The following is a 19,369-nucleotide window of genomic DNA, read 5'->3' as shown; positions in this document are numbered from 1 at the left end:
TTGTTGTATTCTGGCGCCAGTCAGCTCTTTTCAGCAGAACAATCAGGCTGACCCATGGACAGTTCAATCCGCTGGAAGGGAAAATGCTGGAAGACCACTGGTTAGGGGCTCTGACCAAAGGGCTCCTGGTCGGTGCAACACTTTCTACTTTCATTTCCGGCTTGAGTTCTCTTCTGAGTCCAGGTCCTGAGGGTGCTGGAAGTGGCCAGCGTTCAGCGGGGGAAGCCAGGCCTCCTGCAGCGGCTAGGCCCGGTCACCATGGGAACTGGCGGTCGGCAGCGCGCAGGCGCAGACAGCCCCGGACGGGGTTGGGACGCGGCACGCGGCCTAGTTTCCGGTCGGGCGCCGGTTTCCAGTTGGGTTGCTGCGCTCGGCGCCCCCCCACCCTCTGTTGCAGGATGTGGCGAACCACTGCCGCGGTGGCGCTGGTGGCCGTCGTTCTCCATCTCCTCGTCTGCTATTACCCGATACAGGCCCCTGTGGACGCCGTGCAGTTCCTGTCCGATTACCTGTTCAGGCTGTCGGTGATGCGGGCGCCTGAGGAGGTGGTGGCCGAGGCCTGGGACTCGCTGATCAGAGCCCCCGGCAGCAGCTGGACACGGGTGGCCGTAGGGTGAGTGAGCAAGAGGTCACTGCCGCTGCTCTTTGTTGCTCTGTGACCGGGGGGGCTTGTTGCTATTGTCTAGCCTGGCACGAAAGTCACTGACGTTGAGCCTCTCGCCAGTTTGGTTTGGGATTTTATCCTCAGGCGCTGGAAGCCCAGGCCCGCCCTGAACAGCCAGGCTGTCGCTGGGTTAATCACAACAGAAAATGCTGCAAATACTCATTCTGCCATTCACACTCAGTCTGGATGAATGCTTTGATTGTTTACTACAACCCTTACCACCCCCTTTGCCTTTTGTTCCATGACAACTTTGTCATTTTAACTTCTCCCATCTCCTGCCATATCCTTTTGTTGTTCCTCTTTTTTAAAGGCACCAAACCCCTCATTCCTCCAATCCCGAAGAAACGTTATATTTGACTTGAAACGTCAACTCTGTTTACCTCTCCACACACACTCCCGACCTCCTGAGTATTTCCAGCATTTTCTGTTTTTATTTCAGATTTCCAGCATCTGCAATGTTTAGCTTTTATTACACTGTCACTGGGTAGTGCTCTATGTTCCTGACTGCTTCTCCCTTCTCTTGGCCAGAGTGAACGCCTGTGTGGATGTGGTGGTGTGTGGAATTGGACTCTTGGAAGCGCTGGCGTTGGATCCTGGAAATAAAGTGGATCATGACACTCTTCAATCAAGAGAAGACCTGAAGGAAACCTTCTCCTACTTCATGGAGAAAGGAGTTGCAGCTGAACGATTCTTCACTGACAAAGAAGTCTTCCAGAAAATTGCACAGACTGCGTCCCAGTTCCCAGGAGCTAAGGTGCAGCTTTTGTTTATTGAGCAACAACCCAGCTGACAGGCCAACATCCACAGTATGGGCCAATGCCCAGCTTGAACAAAGTGGGAGAGAAAACAAGATAAATCAAGAAGGATTGTTTAGATGACAGCACGAAGGTCAGAGGAAGGGTAGGCATTGAAGGTGCAAGTTGTTGGAGCTGGTTAGGAGTCGCACAGTCTTGAGATTATGGGAAGAATGAATTCTATCCGGACTGGTGCACAGAGTGGGAAGGAATGTGATAAGAGTTTGTATTTACACAGTGCCATCCATGTCCGGAGGATATCCTCAAGTGCTTCACAGCCAATGAAATACTTTTCATTGCATAGGTATACATGACAGAGCTCCTGCAAATGGAATGAGATAGATGGCCAGATTATTTGATTAGCACATGAATATGAAAGAGGTAGGCAGGGCCTCTGTTTAACATCTCATTGAAGGATGACATCTTTAAGCTTTGGGAGAGACGAGAGAAAAATTCAGAGGAAAACTGACAAAGGAGGGCAAGAGATTTTCTCTAATTCCAATCTCTCAGAAACCAGTATTTTACCGAGTGGTTCGGGAACTCATGCCCCTGTGATATTTAGACAAACTTACGAATTTTATTCACCATAACACTGAGTGTAACAAAACAGTTTGTGAGAGTGGGATGCACTGCTTACTGATGAATAAAGTCTTATTGCTTATTCCTGTAAAGTTGCAAAAGAAGTTAGCTTCTGCAACTAGGGTTCTGTGACTCCACTGTACCCAGATGTGAGCCTGGCTATGATTTCCTACATTCATGATCATAAAAAGGACAACTATTGTTTTATATTCTGATGGTCCCTAAAGATATACTTAACTCCCAATGAAAAACAGGCATCGTTTGATTAGTATCCAGTGAAATGATGTGTCAAATAAGCCTCTATTTCAACTCGTAAAGCAGAAACAGCTCATGGTATTCTGGAAATCAGCCAGAAACCATGTCGTGAAATGCCTTCAATAGTTGAAAGCCAACTTTCTCACAAAGGGCCTTTGTCATTAAATCCAGACCCTGTCTCTAATTTGGAATGATAATAGCCTTGCATTTAGAAAAATTATCTACAACATTTTGACAGAAATTATTCCAATTATTGGTTTGTGATTTGTTTTATTTCGCTTTTTATTTGCTTTCCCCTTGCACCTCTGAAGGTGCTGACTCTCACTGGGGGATAGTTCCTGAAGGTGCTGACTCTCACTGGGGGACAGTTCCTGAAGGTGCTGACTCTCACTGGGGGACAGTTCCTGAAGGTGCTGACTCTCACTGGTGGGGGGACAGTTCCTGAAGGTGCTGACTCTCACTGGGGGATAGTTCCTGAAGGTGCTGACTCTCACTGGCGGATAGTTCCTGAAGGTGCTGACTCCCACTGGGGGACAGTTCCTGAAGGTGCTGACTCTCACTGGGGGACAGTTCCTGAAGGTGCTGACTCTCACTGGGGGGAGGGGGACAGTTCCTGAAGGTGCTGACTCTCACTGGGGGATAGTTCCTGAAGGTGCTGACTCTCTCTGGGGGACAGTTCCTGAAGGTGTGGAGACTGATCACTCTAGCGAAGGCGAAGTGCAGGAGTTAACTAGCATTGTGGGTGGGAATAAGTTGAGGGGATGAATTATGAGTAAAACAACATGAAAGTGTATTGATTTCACTAAATGTTCTCATATAGCATTGGGCTAATACATCGAGTTATCCCAGTAAGACCTTTGGAAGCCACAATGGGAATGGTGCAGAAGAAATAGAGCTGATAAATTAACGTCAGTCCTGGTTGTTGACTTTTTCCTTTTGGTCTTTCTTTCAGCACTTTGTCGGAGGAAACGCTGCCCTGATTGGCCAGAAGCTGAGCACAAATCCAAATCTGTCGGTTAGTCTTGTTATCCCTGTGTTATAGAGCATGAATAGAGTGGTCTCAGAACAGTGGGGGGGGGAATTGAATTCTCATTATTTCTAGCCCTCAAAAACTGCAGCTGGTCCCTCTTGCTTTTCTGGATGAGTGATCTATATTTTTTTTGTCAGCTTTGTATTTGTGTCTCTAACCTAGAGATTTCCCCCGTGGGTACAGATCTAGGGGTGCTGGTTCTCACTGGGGGTGGTTGCTGAAAGTCTGACTCTCACTGGGATGTCAGGGGGGAGACAGAAAGCAGGAGACTACAGGCCAGTTAGCTTAACATCTCATAGGGAAAACGTTAGAAGCTATTATTAAAGATGTTGTAGCAGGGCACTTGGAAAAATTCAAGCTAATCAGGCAGAGTCAACACGGTTTTGTGAAAGGAAAATAATGTTTAACCAATTTATTGGAGTTCTTTGTAAAAGTAAAATGTGGTGTGGATAAAGGGGAACCGGTGGATGTACTGTACTTAAATTTCCAGAAGGCATTTGATAAGTTGCACATTGAAAGTTATTATGGAAATAAAAGCTCATGGTATAGGGAGTAAAATATTTGCATGGACAGAAGGTTGGCTCGCTAACAGGAAACAGAGAGTAGACATAAATGAGTCTTTTTTTGATTGGTGAAATGTAATGAGTGGTGTGCCACAGTGCTGAGGCCTTGACTTTTTACAATTTATATAAATGACTTCGATGAAGGGACCGAAGGTATGGTTGCTAAATTTGCTGATGACACAAAGCTAGGTAAGAAAGTAAGATGTGTAGAGGGCATAAGGAGGTTACAAAGGATATAGATAGATTAAGTGAGTGGGCAAAGATCTGGCAAATGGAGTATAATGTGGGAAAATGTGAAATTGTCCACTTTGGCAGGAAAAATAAAAAAGAAGCATATTATCTAAATGATGAGGGATTGCAGAGCTCTGAAATACAGAGGGATCTGGGTGTCTTAGTGCATGAGTCGCAAAAGCTTAGTATGTAGGTACAGCAGCAATTAGGAAAGCTAATAGAATGTTATCGTTTATTGTGAGGGGAATTAAATACAAAAGTAGGGAGGTTATATGCTTCAGTTGTACAGGGCACTGGTGAAACCGCATCTGTAGTACTGTGTACAGTATTGGTCACCTTATTTAAGGAAGTATGTAAATGCATTAGAAGCAGTTCAGAAGAGGTTTACTAGTCTAATACCTGGAATGAGAGGGTTGTCTTATGAGGAAAGGTTGGACAGACTAGGTTTGTATCTGCTGAAATTTAGAGGAGCAAGGAGTGACTTGATTGAAACATGTAAGATCCTGAGGGGTCTTGTCAAGGTGGATGTGGAGAGGATGTTTCATTTTGTGGAAGAATCTAGAACTAGGGGTCACTGTTTAAAAATAAGGAGTTACCCATGTAAGACGGAGATGAGAAATTTTTTTCTCTGAAGGCCGTGGATCTTTGGAACTTCCTCAGAAGGTGGTGGAAGCGGTCTTTGAATATTTTTATGGCAGAGCTAGATAGATTCTTATTAAGTAAGGGGGTGAAATGTTAATGGGATAGGTGGGAATGTGAAGTTGAGGTTACAATCAGATCAGCCATGATCCTATTGAATGGCAGAGCAGGCTCGAGGGGCCGAGTGGCTCACTCCTCCTAATTCATATGCTCCTGAAGGTGGTGACTCACGCTGGGGGGAACATTTCCTGAAGGTGCTGATTCACACTGGGGGGAACATTTCCTAAAGATGTTGACTCTCACTGCGGGGACAGTTCCTGAAGGTGCTGACTCTCACTGGGGGACAGTTCCTGAAGGTGCTGACTCTCCCTAGGGGACAGTTCCTGAAGGTGCTGATTCTCACTGGGGGACAGTTCCTGAAGGTGCTGATTCTCACTGGGGGACAATTCTGTGTGTGCTGACTGCTCAAATTATAAACCTCGACAGTCAGGACTCTTTGACCATGAGGCATCACAGTGAAGCCCAATCCTTCCCTCATCCAATGTCTACATATGCTCTCCTGCAGGAGTGAGGAGTGGGAATCTGAGGTGATTTTCATCTTTTCTGATTTGTGAGGCCATTTGTTCTCACTCCCATCATCTCCTGTCAAAGACCTGTTGACTCAGCTTGGTGTGGATTGGTCCTGGAGGATCTGTTTGACTGAGCTGCTTTGTGCTTTAATCAGCAGCACTATTGGAAGGGCCTATTGATGATGAATCAGTTTGGCCCAGCAGCGGGCAGCAGCAGTAACACTGCTGGTATCACTTGGATGGCGCAGCAGGTATAGTTCCCAAACTCCTCCTCTGAGCACCTCACCACAGCTCGAGGCTGTGACAAACAGTTGACCATCTGTAAGACTATATTGGCACAGTCCTGTGTCTGCTGATCTCTGCAACATCCCCTAAATGCATTGTAATGCCTATTGTTCTGTGCATGTATGTTCAGTTATTGGGATGAGTATTAATGCTTGATTTGGCTGCAGGTGCTGCTGTGTGGCCCAGTTGGTCCGAAACTTCATGAACTCTTGGGCGATCAAATTATTGTCCCGCCCAAATCGTTGCAGGAGGTGGATGAGTATCATCTCATTCTGGAGTATCAGGCTGGTGAGTTTGGAGTGAACAGTGTTCGTAGCATCAGGGAGAGGGGACATTTTTAATGTAAAGCCAATCGCAACTCCACCATTTGCTTCCATTGGTCTCAATGACCCCCAGGTGTCCCAAAGCATTTTACAGCCAATCAAGCACTTGTGAAATGTAGTCACTGTTGTAAGGTAGAAAATGCTGCAGCCAGATCTTGCACCGAGAGATCCCAGAAACTATAATGTGTCAATAACGAGATAGGAAATCTTTCTACTTTCCAGTAAATACCATTTTCATGGATTTTGCTTTGAAATGCTGAAAGATTGAAAGAGTAGGACAGAAAAAGTGAATCAAATATTGGTGATGTGATGGTCATGCCAGAGTTTTGAAGAGGTGAAAGAAAAGATCAAGAGGATGGGATGAGTTCCAAAGTTTTCAGTTTCTGCAAAAGACACTTGTGAGGAAATGACTGAAATGACTGGGCTATAGGAAGATGTAGATGGGATGGTCAAACGGGCAGATAAGTGGCAGATGGAATTTAACCCTGAAAAGTGTGAGGTGATACACTTTGGGAGAAGTAATTTGACAAGGAATTATTCAATAAACGGCATGACACTAGGAAGTTCTGAGGAACAAAGGGACCTTGGTGTGTGTGTGTCCATAGGTCTCTGAAGTCGGAGGGGCATGTTAGTGGGATGGTGAAAAAGGCATGTGGGACACCTGCCTTTATCAATCGAAGCATAGATTACAAAAGTAGGGAGGTCATGTTGGAATTGTATAGAACCTTGGTGAGGCCACAGCTGGAGTACTGTATGCAGTTCTGGTTGCCACATTATAGGAAGGATGTGATTGCACTGGAGGGGGTGCAGAGGAGATTCACCAGGATGTTGCCTGGGATGAAACATTTAAGTTATGAAGAGAGGTTGGATAGTCTTGGGTTGTTTTCGTTGGAGCAGAGAAGACTGAGGGGCGACCTGATCGAGGTGTACAAGGTTATGAGGGGCATGAACAGGGTGGATAGGGAGCTGCTGTTCCCCTTAGTCGAAGGGTCAGTCACAAGGGGACACAAGTTCATGGTGAGGGGCAGGAGGTTTAGGGGGGATGTGAGAAAAAACTTTTTCACCCAGAGGGTGGTGACGGTCTGGAATGCACTGCCTGGGAGGGTGGTGGAGGCGGGTTGCCTCACATCCTTCAAAAAGTACCTGGATGAGCACTTGGCATGTCATAACGTTCAAGGCTATGGGCCAAGTGCTGGTAAATGGGATTAGGTAGGTAGGTCAGGTGTTTCTCACGTGTTGGTGCAGACTCGATGGGCCGAAGGACCTCCTTTGCACTGCGATTCTGTGAAATCTGAGATGGCCACATTGTTTGAGCAGTTTCATTGTACTGTGCCTGCCTGACTCAATTGTATCAAAAATAAAAATACCCGGAAAAACTCAGCAGGTCTGACAGCATCTGCGGAGAGGAACACAGTTAACGTTTCGAGTCTGTATGACTCTTCAAGAGTCATACGGACTCGAAATGTTAACTGTGTTCCTCTCTGCAGATGCTGTCGGACCTGCTGAATTCTTCCAGGTATTTTTATTTTTGTTTTAGATTTCCAGCATCTGCAGTTTTTTGCTTTTATCTTAGTGTTCAATTGTATCAATCCTCCCTTTGGGCCAGAAGGTGCTGTGTGTTTGAGCCCCTCTCCCGGTGTATTGAGCACATAATCGAAGGGAGTGCTGCTTTCTAGGTAATATGCTAGTCTGCAATCTGCCTCTTCCAGTGTATATTAAAAAGTCCTCATCTCTGTTTGAAGAAGCGCACTTCTGTTGTATAAGTATAAGGCTTTAGCCTTCAGCTCACACTGTAAGTCAAGGCGTTACTACATGTAGCCTGTACCCCAGTCAGATATCTGACATGCAACCAGTGACGGGAGTACAGTGAAAACTGATGTTGAATGCTCTGGATTATATAACACACCACAGTCTATCTTTGCGAAGAATGAAGCTAAGTGCTGGCTGTTGTATGTTGTGTAGGGGATGTGTTGGGGGAGATTAAGGCACCTCATGCCAACCGCTTCATCTTCTCCCATGACGTGTCAAATGGAGAGATGAACATGATGGAGACATTCATAGCAAGCCTGGAGGAATTTGAACCTGAGCTGATTGTCCTTTCGGGTCTACACATGATGGATGGACAGGGTAAAGAAGAACGAAACAAGAGACTCCAGGAGGTAAGGCAGAAATACATAATAAGCACACTATTATTGGGTAAGGACTACCTCTCTCAGCATCAAACCCCAAGATGGTGCTGTGGTAGAGCCATCAATCTTTGTTCCTGGAAAACCCTCCCGAAACTTCTGTCATTAACAATCTTCACAACCTTTCCGACTTTTCAGTCATCAAAAGAGCCAAAGTAATTTTGGATTGTAAAGATTATCCTCCTCCTATAGTGTAAGCTACTATTGTTCTTTCTCTCCTAATTCTTCTACTGCTGTATGCCCATTGCTTCCTTCTTTGATAAACTGAGATGTTTTTACAGTGTTACAGGCACTACATAAATTCAAGCTGTTGTTGCTGTAAGAGTCTACAGAGTTGGGGAATGTGTTGAATAATGATAATGTTAAGAAAAACCTTTTCTCAGGTTATAGCTCAGTGAGGGTTAATCAATTCCCAGCCTAGTCCTGAAGATAAGATCTAGTGTTGAAATAAATAGAAATTTGCAACTAACGAGACAAACTAACATCATGTACAAAATGTAGAGGGTTGGCTTAAAGGATGTACGTGTTAAAGTACAAGGGGCCTAAAACAAGAAGATACTCAGCCCCATTATTTTTCCCATTCTAATTTTCCTGTTCGCATTAATTTCATTCACTGATCTCCACTCTCCCCTCCCTCTCTGTGATTGTATCCTTTTTCTCCTGCCTTTGTCACACTAGAATGTTTTTAATTAGCACACCTTTTTTCCTTTCCCTGTTTACTTATAAACAGCATGGATATTATCCTTGATACTATCTGTAAGTTTGATGCAACTGAGTGGTTTTCCCAGCCATTTCAGAGGCCAGTTAAGATCAATGCTGTGATTCTGGAGTTGTGTGAGTCAGATTGGGTATGGATGACAGATTTCCTCTCTTGAAGGACATTAGTGAGCCATATACACATTGCCTATAAATTGTTCCAGTCAGGAGTTCCAAGAACTGCTGTCTGCAGTATGTTGCATGCTTTCCTGTTCCTTCAGTCTACCTATAGCGATCATACCTGCTGTGCTATTCAGCAATTGCTGCTGGAAAGTGCCTGTGTTTGGGCATCAGGTGGTTCCAGAATTGAGCTTGGTTGCAGTACCCCATTGAAAACTGGCCATGTGGGGAGATGTTGGAAACCTGAGCATTGTATAAACACTTGTTTCAATACTCGAGGACACAGGTTTCACTGCTGCTTGTGGAAGGGTTAGCGTTCAGACTTGTCACAGAATTTGCAATGATTTTGTTACAGCAGAATGTTACTCCACTGATGAACTCCAACCCTTGCCTGTTTCAGTTCTAACATAACGACTTCTGTTTTCTCCTATACTGAAAAACAATAGGTTAGTGTGTTAATCTCGGAGATCCCTAATGAAATTTCAGTGCACCTGGAGCTGGCCAGTATGACAGACACGACATATATGAATACCATCGTGGAACAGGTAACCATTATTTTTGGTGGTGGTGGGCGCAGGGCTCTGCATGAGGAATTGATGTAGCACTGAGCTGGTCACATCAGGAAGGTATTGGTCTGCTGAGTTGGCTGATCTCGGCTGGTTCAGCAGTTGGGAAAATAAAAATTGGCCGCAAATCCTCGGGGCTAAATCAGCTGGAATGCTTGTTGCTCTTTGCTGTGCGTTTACCCAGCTGCACAGTGCAGCCACGCTGACATGAATACTGCGGATGCTGCAGATCTGAAACAAAAACAGAAAATGCTGAAAAAAACTCCGCAGGTCTGGCAGCATCTGTGGAGAGGGAAACGGAGTTAATGTTTTGACTCCACTATGCCTCTTCGGAACTGGCCATGTTAATGTTGGCTAGACAGAGGGTCAGGTTTCTCCGTGTGACTTGAGTGTAATGAATATGCTGCAGGCACTCACCATCGAGGGAGAGATGAAGAACGATGAGGTTTGAGGAACAGGTTTTTGGGGAGCAACAGGGATAAAAATTGCAGAAAAAAAATGAGAATATTGTTTTTGTTGAATGTGGTAAGTTGTAGAAATCATTTTTGCGATAAGCTTGTGATTTTGTGATAGTGTGTTTTATTGCAAAATAATTAACCAAAATCTGTGGGGTTAGACCATAAGATGTAGGAGCAGAAGTAGGCCATTTGGCCTATCGAGTCTGCTCCACCATTCAATGAGATCATGGCTGATCTGATAATTCTCAACTCTACTTTCCTGCCCGTTCCCCATAACCCTTGATTCTATCTCAGCCTTGAATATACTTAACGAACCAGCCTCGGGGCAAGGGCTACAGTGCCGGAGAGAAGGGAACCTCAGGGCAAGGGCCCTTATCCTTTCCCTGTCTACTTATAAACAGCATGGATATTATCCTTGATGCTATCTGTAAGTTTGATGCAAGTGGTTTTCCCAACCATTTCAGAGGCCAGTTAAGATCATTGCTGTGATTCCAGAGTCGTGTGGGTCAGACTGGGTATCGATGACAAATTTCCTCTCTTGAAGCACATTAGTGAACCATATACACACCTTCCATTGCCTATAAATTGTTCCAGTCAGGAGTTCAAGAACTGCTGTCTGCAGTGTGTTGCATGTTTTACCCAGCTAGACAGTGCAGCCATGCTGACATAAATATTGCGGATGCTGGAGATCTACAGCCTGCTGTGGTAAAGAATTCCACAGATTCACTACCCCCGAAAGAAGAAATTCCTCATCTCTGTTTTAAATGGGCACCCCCTTACTGAGATTATGCCCTCTGATCCTAAACTCTCCAACAAGGGGAAACAACCTCTCAACATCTACCCTGTCAAGCCCCCTAAGAATCTTGTATGTTTCAATAAGGTCACCTCTCATTCTTCTAAACTCCAATAAGCACAGGCACAACCTCTCATAAGAAAATCCCTCCATACCCAGGATCAACCTAGTGAACCTTCCCTGGACTGCCTCCAATGCCAGTATATCTTTTCTTAGATAAGGGGACCAAAACTGTTCACAGTATTCTAGGTGTGGTCTAACTAGTGCCTTGTATCATTTTTAGCAAGACTTCCCAATTTTTATACTCCATTCCCTTTGAAATAAAGGCCAACATTCCCTTTGCCTTCTCTATTACCTACTGCTTGTATGCTAGCTTTGTGATTCATGCATGAGGACCCCCAAATCCTTCTGTGCTGCAGCTTTCTGCAGTCTTTCTTCATTTAAAAAATATTCAGCTCCTGTATTCTTCCTGCCAAAGTGCATAATCTCACATTTTCCCCACATTATCTGCCAAGTTTTTGTCCACTCACTTACCCTGTCAATATCCCTCTGTAGACTCAAAGTCATAGAAGTCTACAGCACAGAAAAAGGCCTTTCGGCCCATTGAGTCTGCGCCAGTCAAACAAATACCTAACTATTCTAATCCCATTTTCCAGCACTAGGCCCATAGCCTTGTATGCCACGGCATTGCAAGTGCACATCCAAATACTTCTTAAATGTTTTGAGGTTTCTGCCTCTATCACCCTTTCAGGTAGTGAGTTCCACATTCCCGCCACCCCCTGGGTGAAAAAATTCTTCCTCACATCCCCTCTAAACCTCCTGCCCCTTACCTTAAATCCATGCCCCCTAGTTATTGATCTCTCCACCAACAGGCAAAGTTCCTTCCTACCTACCCTATCTATGCCCCTCATAATTTTATACACCTCAATCATGTCCCCCCTCAATCTCCTCTGCTCCAAGGAAAATAACACAGTCTATCCAATCTCTCCTCATAACTAAAACTCTCCAGCCCAGGCAACATCCTGGTAAATCTCCTCTGCACTCTCTCGAGTGCAATCACATCCTTCCGATAATGTGGATTCCATAACTGCACGCAGTACTCTAGCTGTGGCCTAACCAGTGTTTTATACACCTCCAGCATAACCTCCCTGCTCTTAAATTTTATACCTCAGCTAATAAAGGCAAGTATCCCATATACCTTCTTAACCACCTTGCCTACCTGTCCCGCTAACTTAAGGGACCGGTGGACATGCACACCAAGGTCCCTCTGATCCTCGGTACTTCCCGGGGTCCTACCATTCAACATGTTCCCGTAACTTGTTTGTCCTGCCCAAGTGCATCACTTCACGTTTATCCGGATTAAGTTCCATTTGCCACTGATCAGCCCATCTGACCAGCCTGTCTATATTCTCCTGTAATCTAAGGCTATCCTCCTCACTATTCACCACCCCACCAATTTTTGTGTCATCTGCAAACTTACTGTTCAACCCTCCTACATTCAAGTCTAAATCATTTATACATACCACAAACAGCAAGGGGCCCAACACTGATCCCTGTGGAACCCCACTGGACACAGGCATCCAGTCACAAAAACACCCCTCAACCATCACCCTCTGCTTCCTGCCATTCAGCCAATTCTGGATCCAATTTGCCAAATTGCCTTGGGCCCCATGGGCTCTTACCTTCGTTATCAGTCTCCCATGCGGGACCTTATCAAAAGCCTATCTGAACTACAAGTAGACTGTGTCAAATACATTGCCCTCATCTACACACCTGGTCACCTCTTCGAAAAATTCAAATTGGTTAGACATAACCTCCCCTTAACAAAACTATGCTGACTGTCCTTAATTAATCCCTGCCAAGTGTAGATTAATTCTGCCTATCAGAATTTCTTCCAATAGTTTCCCCACCACTGAGGTTAGACTGACTGGCCTGTAGTTCTATGGTTTACCCCTTCCTCCCTCCTTGAATAACGATACCATATTGGCTGTCCTCTAGTCCTCTGGCATCTCTCCTGTGGCCAGAGAGGTATTGAAAATTGTTGCCAGCGCCCCTGCTATCTCCTCCCTTGCCTCACTCAACAGCCTGGGATACAATTCATCCGGGCCTGGAGATTTATCTACTTTTAAGCCTGCCAGACCACTTAGAACCTCCTCCCTTTCTATGCTAATTTCTTTAATTATATCACAGCCCTTCTGCCTGATTCCCATACCCACGTCGTCCCTCTCACTTGTGAACACCAACACAAAGTATTCATTTTGATCCCTACCTACGTCTTCCGGCTCCACACAAATTACCACTATGGTCCTTGATGGGCCCTACTCTTTCCCTAGTTATCCTCTTATTCTTAATGTTACTTGTAAAATAACTTTGGATTTTCCTTTATTTTACCTGCCAATGTTTTTTCATGCCCTCTTTTTGTTCTCCTAATTTCCTGTTTAAGTTCCCCCTACACATTCTAGGGCTTCCACTGTTTTGAGTCCTCGGTATCTGCCATAAGCCTCCTTTTTTCTCTTTATAACTCTGTGCCATCCTCATCACTTGCCTTCCCACTTATCTTTGTGTCATCTGCAGAAATGAGGAATTTCTTCTGAGGGTAGTGAATCTGTGGAATTCTTATATAAGATGTTATAGCCATCTTATATAACATCACACTGCATCAAATGGGTTTTGATAAGTGACTGTACCTATGTCTTAACGAGTTAACTTTTACATTTTTAAATCTGTTTCAACCACCTCACCAACCCAACCCCTGTAAATGTTTTATTCATTACATTACAGTCCAATGGCAATCACTTTAAATTACATTGTAAAGCTTTAATGGCAATTATATTGTTAAACAGGTGATGGGTGTTGGCACACCTGCAGTATCCCTTTAAGGGGCTGCACCTTTAATTTTTTAATTTGTCCCTGGTTTGTTAATTTGTTTTATCTTCTGTTAATTTGTATTCAAAGAATATTAATGGGGTCAGCTGGAACACTGAGGGGAGGAACTGGGAGACTCTGTGACTTTGCTTTGCTGTCTTGGAAATAAATCTGTTTTAAGGTACAGGCTAGTTTCAGACTCATTATTCCTCAATAATTGGAATTATCAACCCCGCCTGCATTGCTCAACCCCACTTTGTTAACTAGTGACCTTGAGTAACCTTTGATTCCTGCAGCAACCCTCTGCTCCCTAACAGTGATCCATCACAGGTGATTGGTTCTCCCTGCTAGGTTCCCTTCACTTTTCCACCCCTATTACTGCTTCTAAGGCTTCTGCCGTGCTCTGCTCTTGGCCATGCCACACAAACCCTTTCCATTTCTGCCCCCCTCCCCCCTTGGTGTTCACTGAGAGCGTATTTTAGAAATGTGGTGGATTGTTGGTTTATTTCCAACCCCCTTTCACTCTCAAAACCTTGAACGTGAACCTCTCTAATCAGATTTCCATTCCTGACACAACATTGAAACAGCCTTAATTAAAGTCATAAATGGCATCCACAAGTAACCATGGTGAACTCCTCATTCTTTTTGAGTATCTGTGTGAAGCAATTGACATGGTCAACCACACCATCCATTTTCCAAGCCTGCCCATGGTCAGGCGGATTGGGACTGTTCTCATCAGGACTGACCTACCCTACCATAACTAGAGCTTCTCCAGCAGTGGCCCCACTTCCTGCTACTGCACCGGTATCTCTTGTGCCCCCCCCAAAGGATTTATCCTTGGCTCCCTCCTATTCCTTATTTACATGCTGCCTCTTGACAAAATCATCCTCAGTCATGGTGTCAGGTTCCACATATACACTGACCACACCCAACTCTGTTTCACCACCACCTTTCTCAATCTCTTCACTGCCTCCGTGTGATCAGATTGAATGTCTGACATCCAATACGGCAAGAATCACAATTTTCTTCAATTAAACTTTGGGAAGCCATTGTCTTCGGCTCCCTCAGCAAATTCCATCCCCCTCTCTAGGCGCTGACTTAGGTTGAATCAGTCTATGCAACCTCAGCAACTTGCTTGAACCTGAGCTAAGTTTGCAAACCATATCTTCTCTATTGCAAAGAATGCTGACTTCCACCTCTCTGGCATTGCCTGTCTCTGCCCTTTCCTTATTCCAGCTGCTGCCAAGGTCCATCATCCATCTTAATCCTCATTTCCAATGTCAAAATTACCCCCTGAGTGTTTTGGGCATTCTCTTGATTCATCACTCTGCTGATCAGCTTCTCTTTTTCTTAGCAGGTTCTTACTATTGTCAACTCGATTGGCCTGAATGAGCAAGAACTGTTGTTTATCAGTCAGGCTGCCTCAGGACCTCACTCCTCACAAGGGCACTGGGATGGTGCTCCTGATATTGGAATGGTCAGCGATATCATCTTCTGGCTCCTCAAAGAATATGGACGAACTGATTCGCGTAAGGATTCGGATTTAACTCGTGTTCATTTCCACACTCTGGCCTATCACATACTAGCAACTGTAGATGGATACTGGAACAACCAAATATCCTCTGTTGCAGCTGGAGCGAGAGTTGCTGGGAGTCAAGCGTGTGGCACTGACACCATCGACCCCACAAAAGTTGTTCTCAATTCTCCTATGGAATTTGTTCTGTCACAAACAGACAAATTGCTGAAGAATAAGAAAATGACGTTGAGCCCAACCAACCCTGTGCGTGTGTGGCAGAGAGAAAACATCTCATTTTTCATCACTCCTGTTCTGATATGTGTCAACCCGGTCAGGACAGTGGGATTGGGAGACACCATCTCCGCAGAAGGGCTTTTGTATTCTGAGCGGAAGTGACTGGAACTTCACTGTTCAACAAGACAGAAACAAAATTGAGTTTGTATTTATGGCAAATTCTCTGTGTTTAGTGTGTAGAAATGGGGGCGTGTCAGATATGCTTATAGCAAGGAAGAAGGGGCAGCAAGTACAACTGTGGCTTTTGCTCCACAGCCCAATATATAAAAGTTGACCAATAAATGATCTAGTCACACCCCCTCCCTTTTGCTGTTTCCATTGCTACAACAATCAATGCCCCTTGGAGTTTACTGGATTCCATACAAGTTTCAAATCCTTTCCGTCAAAAAAAACCTACAAGTTCTATTTTGTTTCTGTTATGTTAAAATGAACTTTGGAAATCTAGGTGTAGAGTGCTGGCTTTGATGGGATATTTTTAGTGTTGTGGGGTGCTTGAGGCAGGCGTTAAGTACTGATCTTTCGTCTTGAGGACCTGATTTCTAATTCAGCCCAGCTTGCTTTGGTGGAAGTCTTCTCCATCTGCTAGTGGTGTGGGTCTTATATTGGTGGTTTCAATTCAGTGTGCATAAGTTTACAACACGACACTTCCCCAAATTTGATGCTAGTGAAGAATCTCATTCAGAAATCACAAGGCAGTCAGTATGAGAAGTGTGAATCTGACTCAGTGGTGCAGTGGGACGTGCTTTGCTGAGTTGGGGGTTGCCGTATCTTATTGGGGCATTGCAGAGGCATCTTCACTGCTGTTGATGATCTGGAAGTGCTTTATTCTGCAATATCAGAGCAGCGTGAACAAGCCTATAAAGGTGTGTGAACAAAGGGAAAGATCATGATGTGATGGGAGTTTTCCAGAGCTGGGAGAAGAGCACTTTGTTTACATTCTACATTCCAGTCCAGATTTAGTATGGATAGAATACAAGAGGAGTAGCAATTAATTGTCTGACTTTCATTTCATTCATTAGCTGTGAGAGACAGGTATCAATCAGTACTTCCTCCTTGTGTTACACGATTCAAAATGTTCTCTCCATAGATATACCCCAGATTTGGAAGATCAGAATGTAGAGTTGTGCAGGAGTTTAAGTGACCTCACAATCTCTGTTACGTTTTACTTATCCCTAGTGACAGTAATTCAACTGTGACCTTTTTTAACTGACAGTTCTTCTGAATGGCTAGGGTTTTATGTCTTCTATATTCTATTAAGTGGGGTTAATAGCTTCTATTCAGAATATATTTTTGTGCTTAATTTAAGAGCTACTGGCTAATACCATTAATTCAGGGAAAAGGCAATTCCATTTCAAAGCACGATTCCTGAATTTCCATTTATGTCAGGAGGATCTGGTGAAATAAAGAGCACCTGCAGGGGTGGGGGAAACACTGCTGATTTTTCCCCATCTTTAGAAAGTGTTAGACTGATTTTGATCATGATTCTGATTTAGCTATGCCTGACCTGGCTGAATGTGAGAAAATGTAATTCTGCCAAGCAACAACGTAAAACGCAGAGCCCTAAGTCCCCCCGGTAGTCCGAGACATCATCTTGTGTGGTGCTGAATCTGCTGACCGAGCAGGTTTGGTTTACAGTCTCTGCTGGCTCAGGTGGTTGTCGCTAGGGCAGCAGCTCTGTTCTGCAGTTGATTTTGGGCCAGGAGGGAAGAAGAAGCTGGTGATCCTGCTCCTCATCCAGATATCCCTGGCGCACAGCCAGATTGTTGGTTGAGGGTCTGAATTAGACTCGGCTGTGATGCTCCACAGTTGAATAGCTTCCTGAACGCACTTTGCAGACCTGCACTTGAAGAAAGGGCATTTGGGTTTGTAGAATACAGGGTGTATAAGTTTACATCTGCACCATAAAGAGACATTAAAAATAAATGTGAGAACCAGAAAATCAGCTTGTCTTCCCCCCACCGTTCACTTCGAATTACAGGCCACCCCTTTTGACGGGAAAGCTTGAACCAGAGGCAAACAGCAGAACAAGTGACATGTGCAGGTAGCCTCACTATCTCTGCCTTCTGATGGAATATTGCTGAATCAATGGCTGTGATGAACCGAGGTTTAAACTGTATAATTCTTTATTCTGTGATGGATTCTCGCAGGAAATCAGTTCCACGTTTGTTGGAAATGTGCATTTGGGTATTTTACATTCGTTTTCTGCTTTTTGTCTTAAGGAATGGGTTAAATTCTTTGCTCTCCCTTTCTCCTATTTCTTTTTCCAATTAAAAAGCACCTTGGTTTTGGCTGTGGTGTTACATTTTACAGATAGAGGGGTTTCTTACAGGAGGAGGTGGTGGTGGATGTGTTGTTGGCTGTGTTAAAACCTCTGATATTCACAGGCCCTTAGTACCAGAGACGTGTCTCTAACTGAGAAATCACCTTATAGAATATGTACGTGATGAAATGCAATTCAAATTAAATTCTGTGCTTAATACAAAGTTTTTAAATGAGCTGAATTTCCAAGCTTATCAAACTGTTTTCACTAATGCACAGTAATGTAATTGCTTCAGTGCACTGTAGCAGATGGTGAAGTGATGTGCAATGCTGAGTATTAATGTAAATCCAAATGAGAAGGATAGGATTCCTATAACATTAATCGTGGTGCTGCAATGAAGTGTCCAATAGCTGGTTATAATTATGGAACTGCATTGTAATACAAAATTGTGTCAGTAAGCCTGTTGTTCTTATCGTAGATATTCCCCAAAGTTGTGGGAAGCTTCATAAAGCCCAATGAAGTGTACCCTGCAGCATAGCCTGGCCATGAGCAAAACAGCAGACCCCCCATGTTGTTTGGAGGGACAGAGTTAACTGGTCTTGGTCTTTCAGTCACTGCATTGTTTATACTCCAGGACTGCCTTTAATGATGAGTTTGCTGTCAGAGACAACTTCATCGACAGCTGAACAAGATATCTGAGCTGGTATTGTCCTGGTGCTGCCATTTTCATGTCCTTCTGCCCCCTCTAGTGGCTCTGCTGAGGACAACCTGAGTTTATCCACGCAGTGCAGAAGACTTGAGGCAGGCTCATTGTTAGGCTAGGATTTGACCATGTGGCTTTTTGATCTTCAGTTCATTTGCAAGGACCAACTTTTAGTTTTCTCTATAATATGTACTTTGGAGATACCAGCATGAACATAACTTTTATGATTTAAGTTGCAGATTTTGCAGAACAATGTTTGACACAGTTTCTGTTGATTCTAGCCATGTTTGTTAACGCTGTGGTTGCTGTATGTTATTTATCACATTTATGTAAAGAAGCCTGGAGATGCCTCATGGGCATTTCTGTTAGCAGAATTCCTGCCCTCTATCTCTGATGCAAAATGCTGTTGTCAAACATTACTTGAAAATCTGAGTTTTTTTTCGGTTAATTTTCAGTGGTACTGTATCGATCTAGTGAATATTTTACTTTTTTTAAAGCAAGATTTGCAATAAATTGTTTTTCTAAAAAACAGAGCAGGTGAAAGCTGTTTTCTATTTGTGAAATGTCCTATTTGTTCAGTGGCAATGAAAGCAAACATGCTTTAGTCGTATGCAATATTGCATTGATTTTATCAGAGTGTGTCTGTTTGTCTTGTGTTCTGCCCCCAGGGCAGGTCCTAAACTCAAGTCTCACACGAGGTTCTTGTGCCACTTACGAGGGAGGAATAGCTGAGGTGGTTGCCTGTTGCCTTCCTCCTGGTTTTCATCTTCAGGTTACCTTCTCAGTGCAATCGATGAAAGCAACCCACCTGCCCTTTACAATGAAGGGGTGGGCTCCCTATGCTCATCAGATCCAGGTTGCTAATCCAGAATTCTGAGTCAGCACTTCAGGATCTGCTTAGAAGGGCTGCCTTGAATGGG

At 44.2% G+C, this 19,369-nt stretch overlaps 1 protein-coding gene across 3 annotated transcripts; it reads left to right on the top strand.

Moving 5' to 3' along the window:
- Window positions 1-311: 311 nt before the first annotated feature.
- On the top strand, window positions 312-18,980 carry adpgk (ADP-dependent glucokinase). Of its 3 annotated transcripts, none has more exons than XM_078532448.1 (7): window positions 312-613; window positions 1,193-1,418; window positions 3,245-3,307; window positions 5,777-5,897; window positions 7,895-8,091; window positions 9,441-9,539; window positions 15,034-18,980. In XM_078532448.1, the coding sequence occupies exons 1-7, from the start codon at window positions 399-401 to the stop codon at window positions 15,586-15,588; spliced, it is 1,476 nt and encodes a 491-aa protein (XP_078388574.1). In that variant the 5' UTR covers window positions 312-398; the 3' UTR covers window positions 15,589-18,980. The 3 variants fall into 3 exon arrangements, with proteins under 3 accessions (XP_078388574.1, XP_078388573.1, XP_078388576.1); XM_078532447.1 differs by having other exon boundaries at window positions 15,031-18,980; XM_078532450.1 differs by lacking the exon at window positions 1,193-1,418 and having other exon boundaries at window positions 476-613; window positions 15,031-18,980.
- Window positions 18,981-19,369: the final 389 nt, after the last annotated feature.

Source organism: Cetorhinus maximus, chromosome 30, assembly GCF_964194155.1.
Source record: "Cetorhinus maximus chromosome 30, sCetMax3.hap1.1, whole genome shotgun sequence".
NCBI classification, from domain to species: Eukaryota; Metazoa; Chordata; class Chondrichthyes; order Lamniformes; family Cetorhinidae; genus Cetorhinus; species Cetorhinus maximus.
The sequence above is the reverse complement of the archived record's forward strand: the minus strand, read 5'-3'. Positions and strand labels throughout refer to the sequence as shown.

Bases quoted from the DNA above. Each gene is read 5' to 3' on its own strand.
- adpgk (XM_078532447.1), top strand. From the start codon at position 399: ATGTGGCGAACCACTGCCGCGGTGGCGCTGGTGGCCGTCGTTCTCCAT. The intron at 3,308-5,776 runs GTTAGTCTTGTT...ATTTGGCTGCAG, and splicing joins GCACAAATCCAAATCTGTCG to GTGCTGCTGTGTGGCCCAGT. The intron at 9,540-15,030 runs GTAACCATTATT...TCTTTTTCTTAG, and splicing joins TGAATACCATCGTGGAACAG to CAGGTTCTTACTATTGTCAA.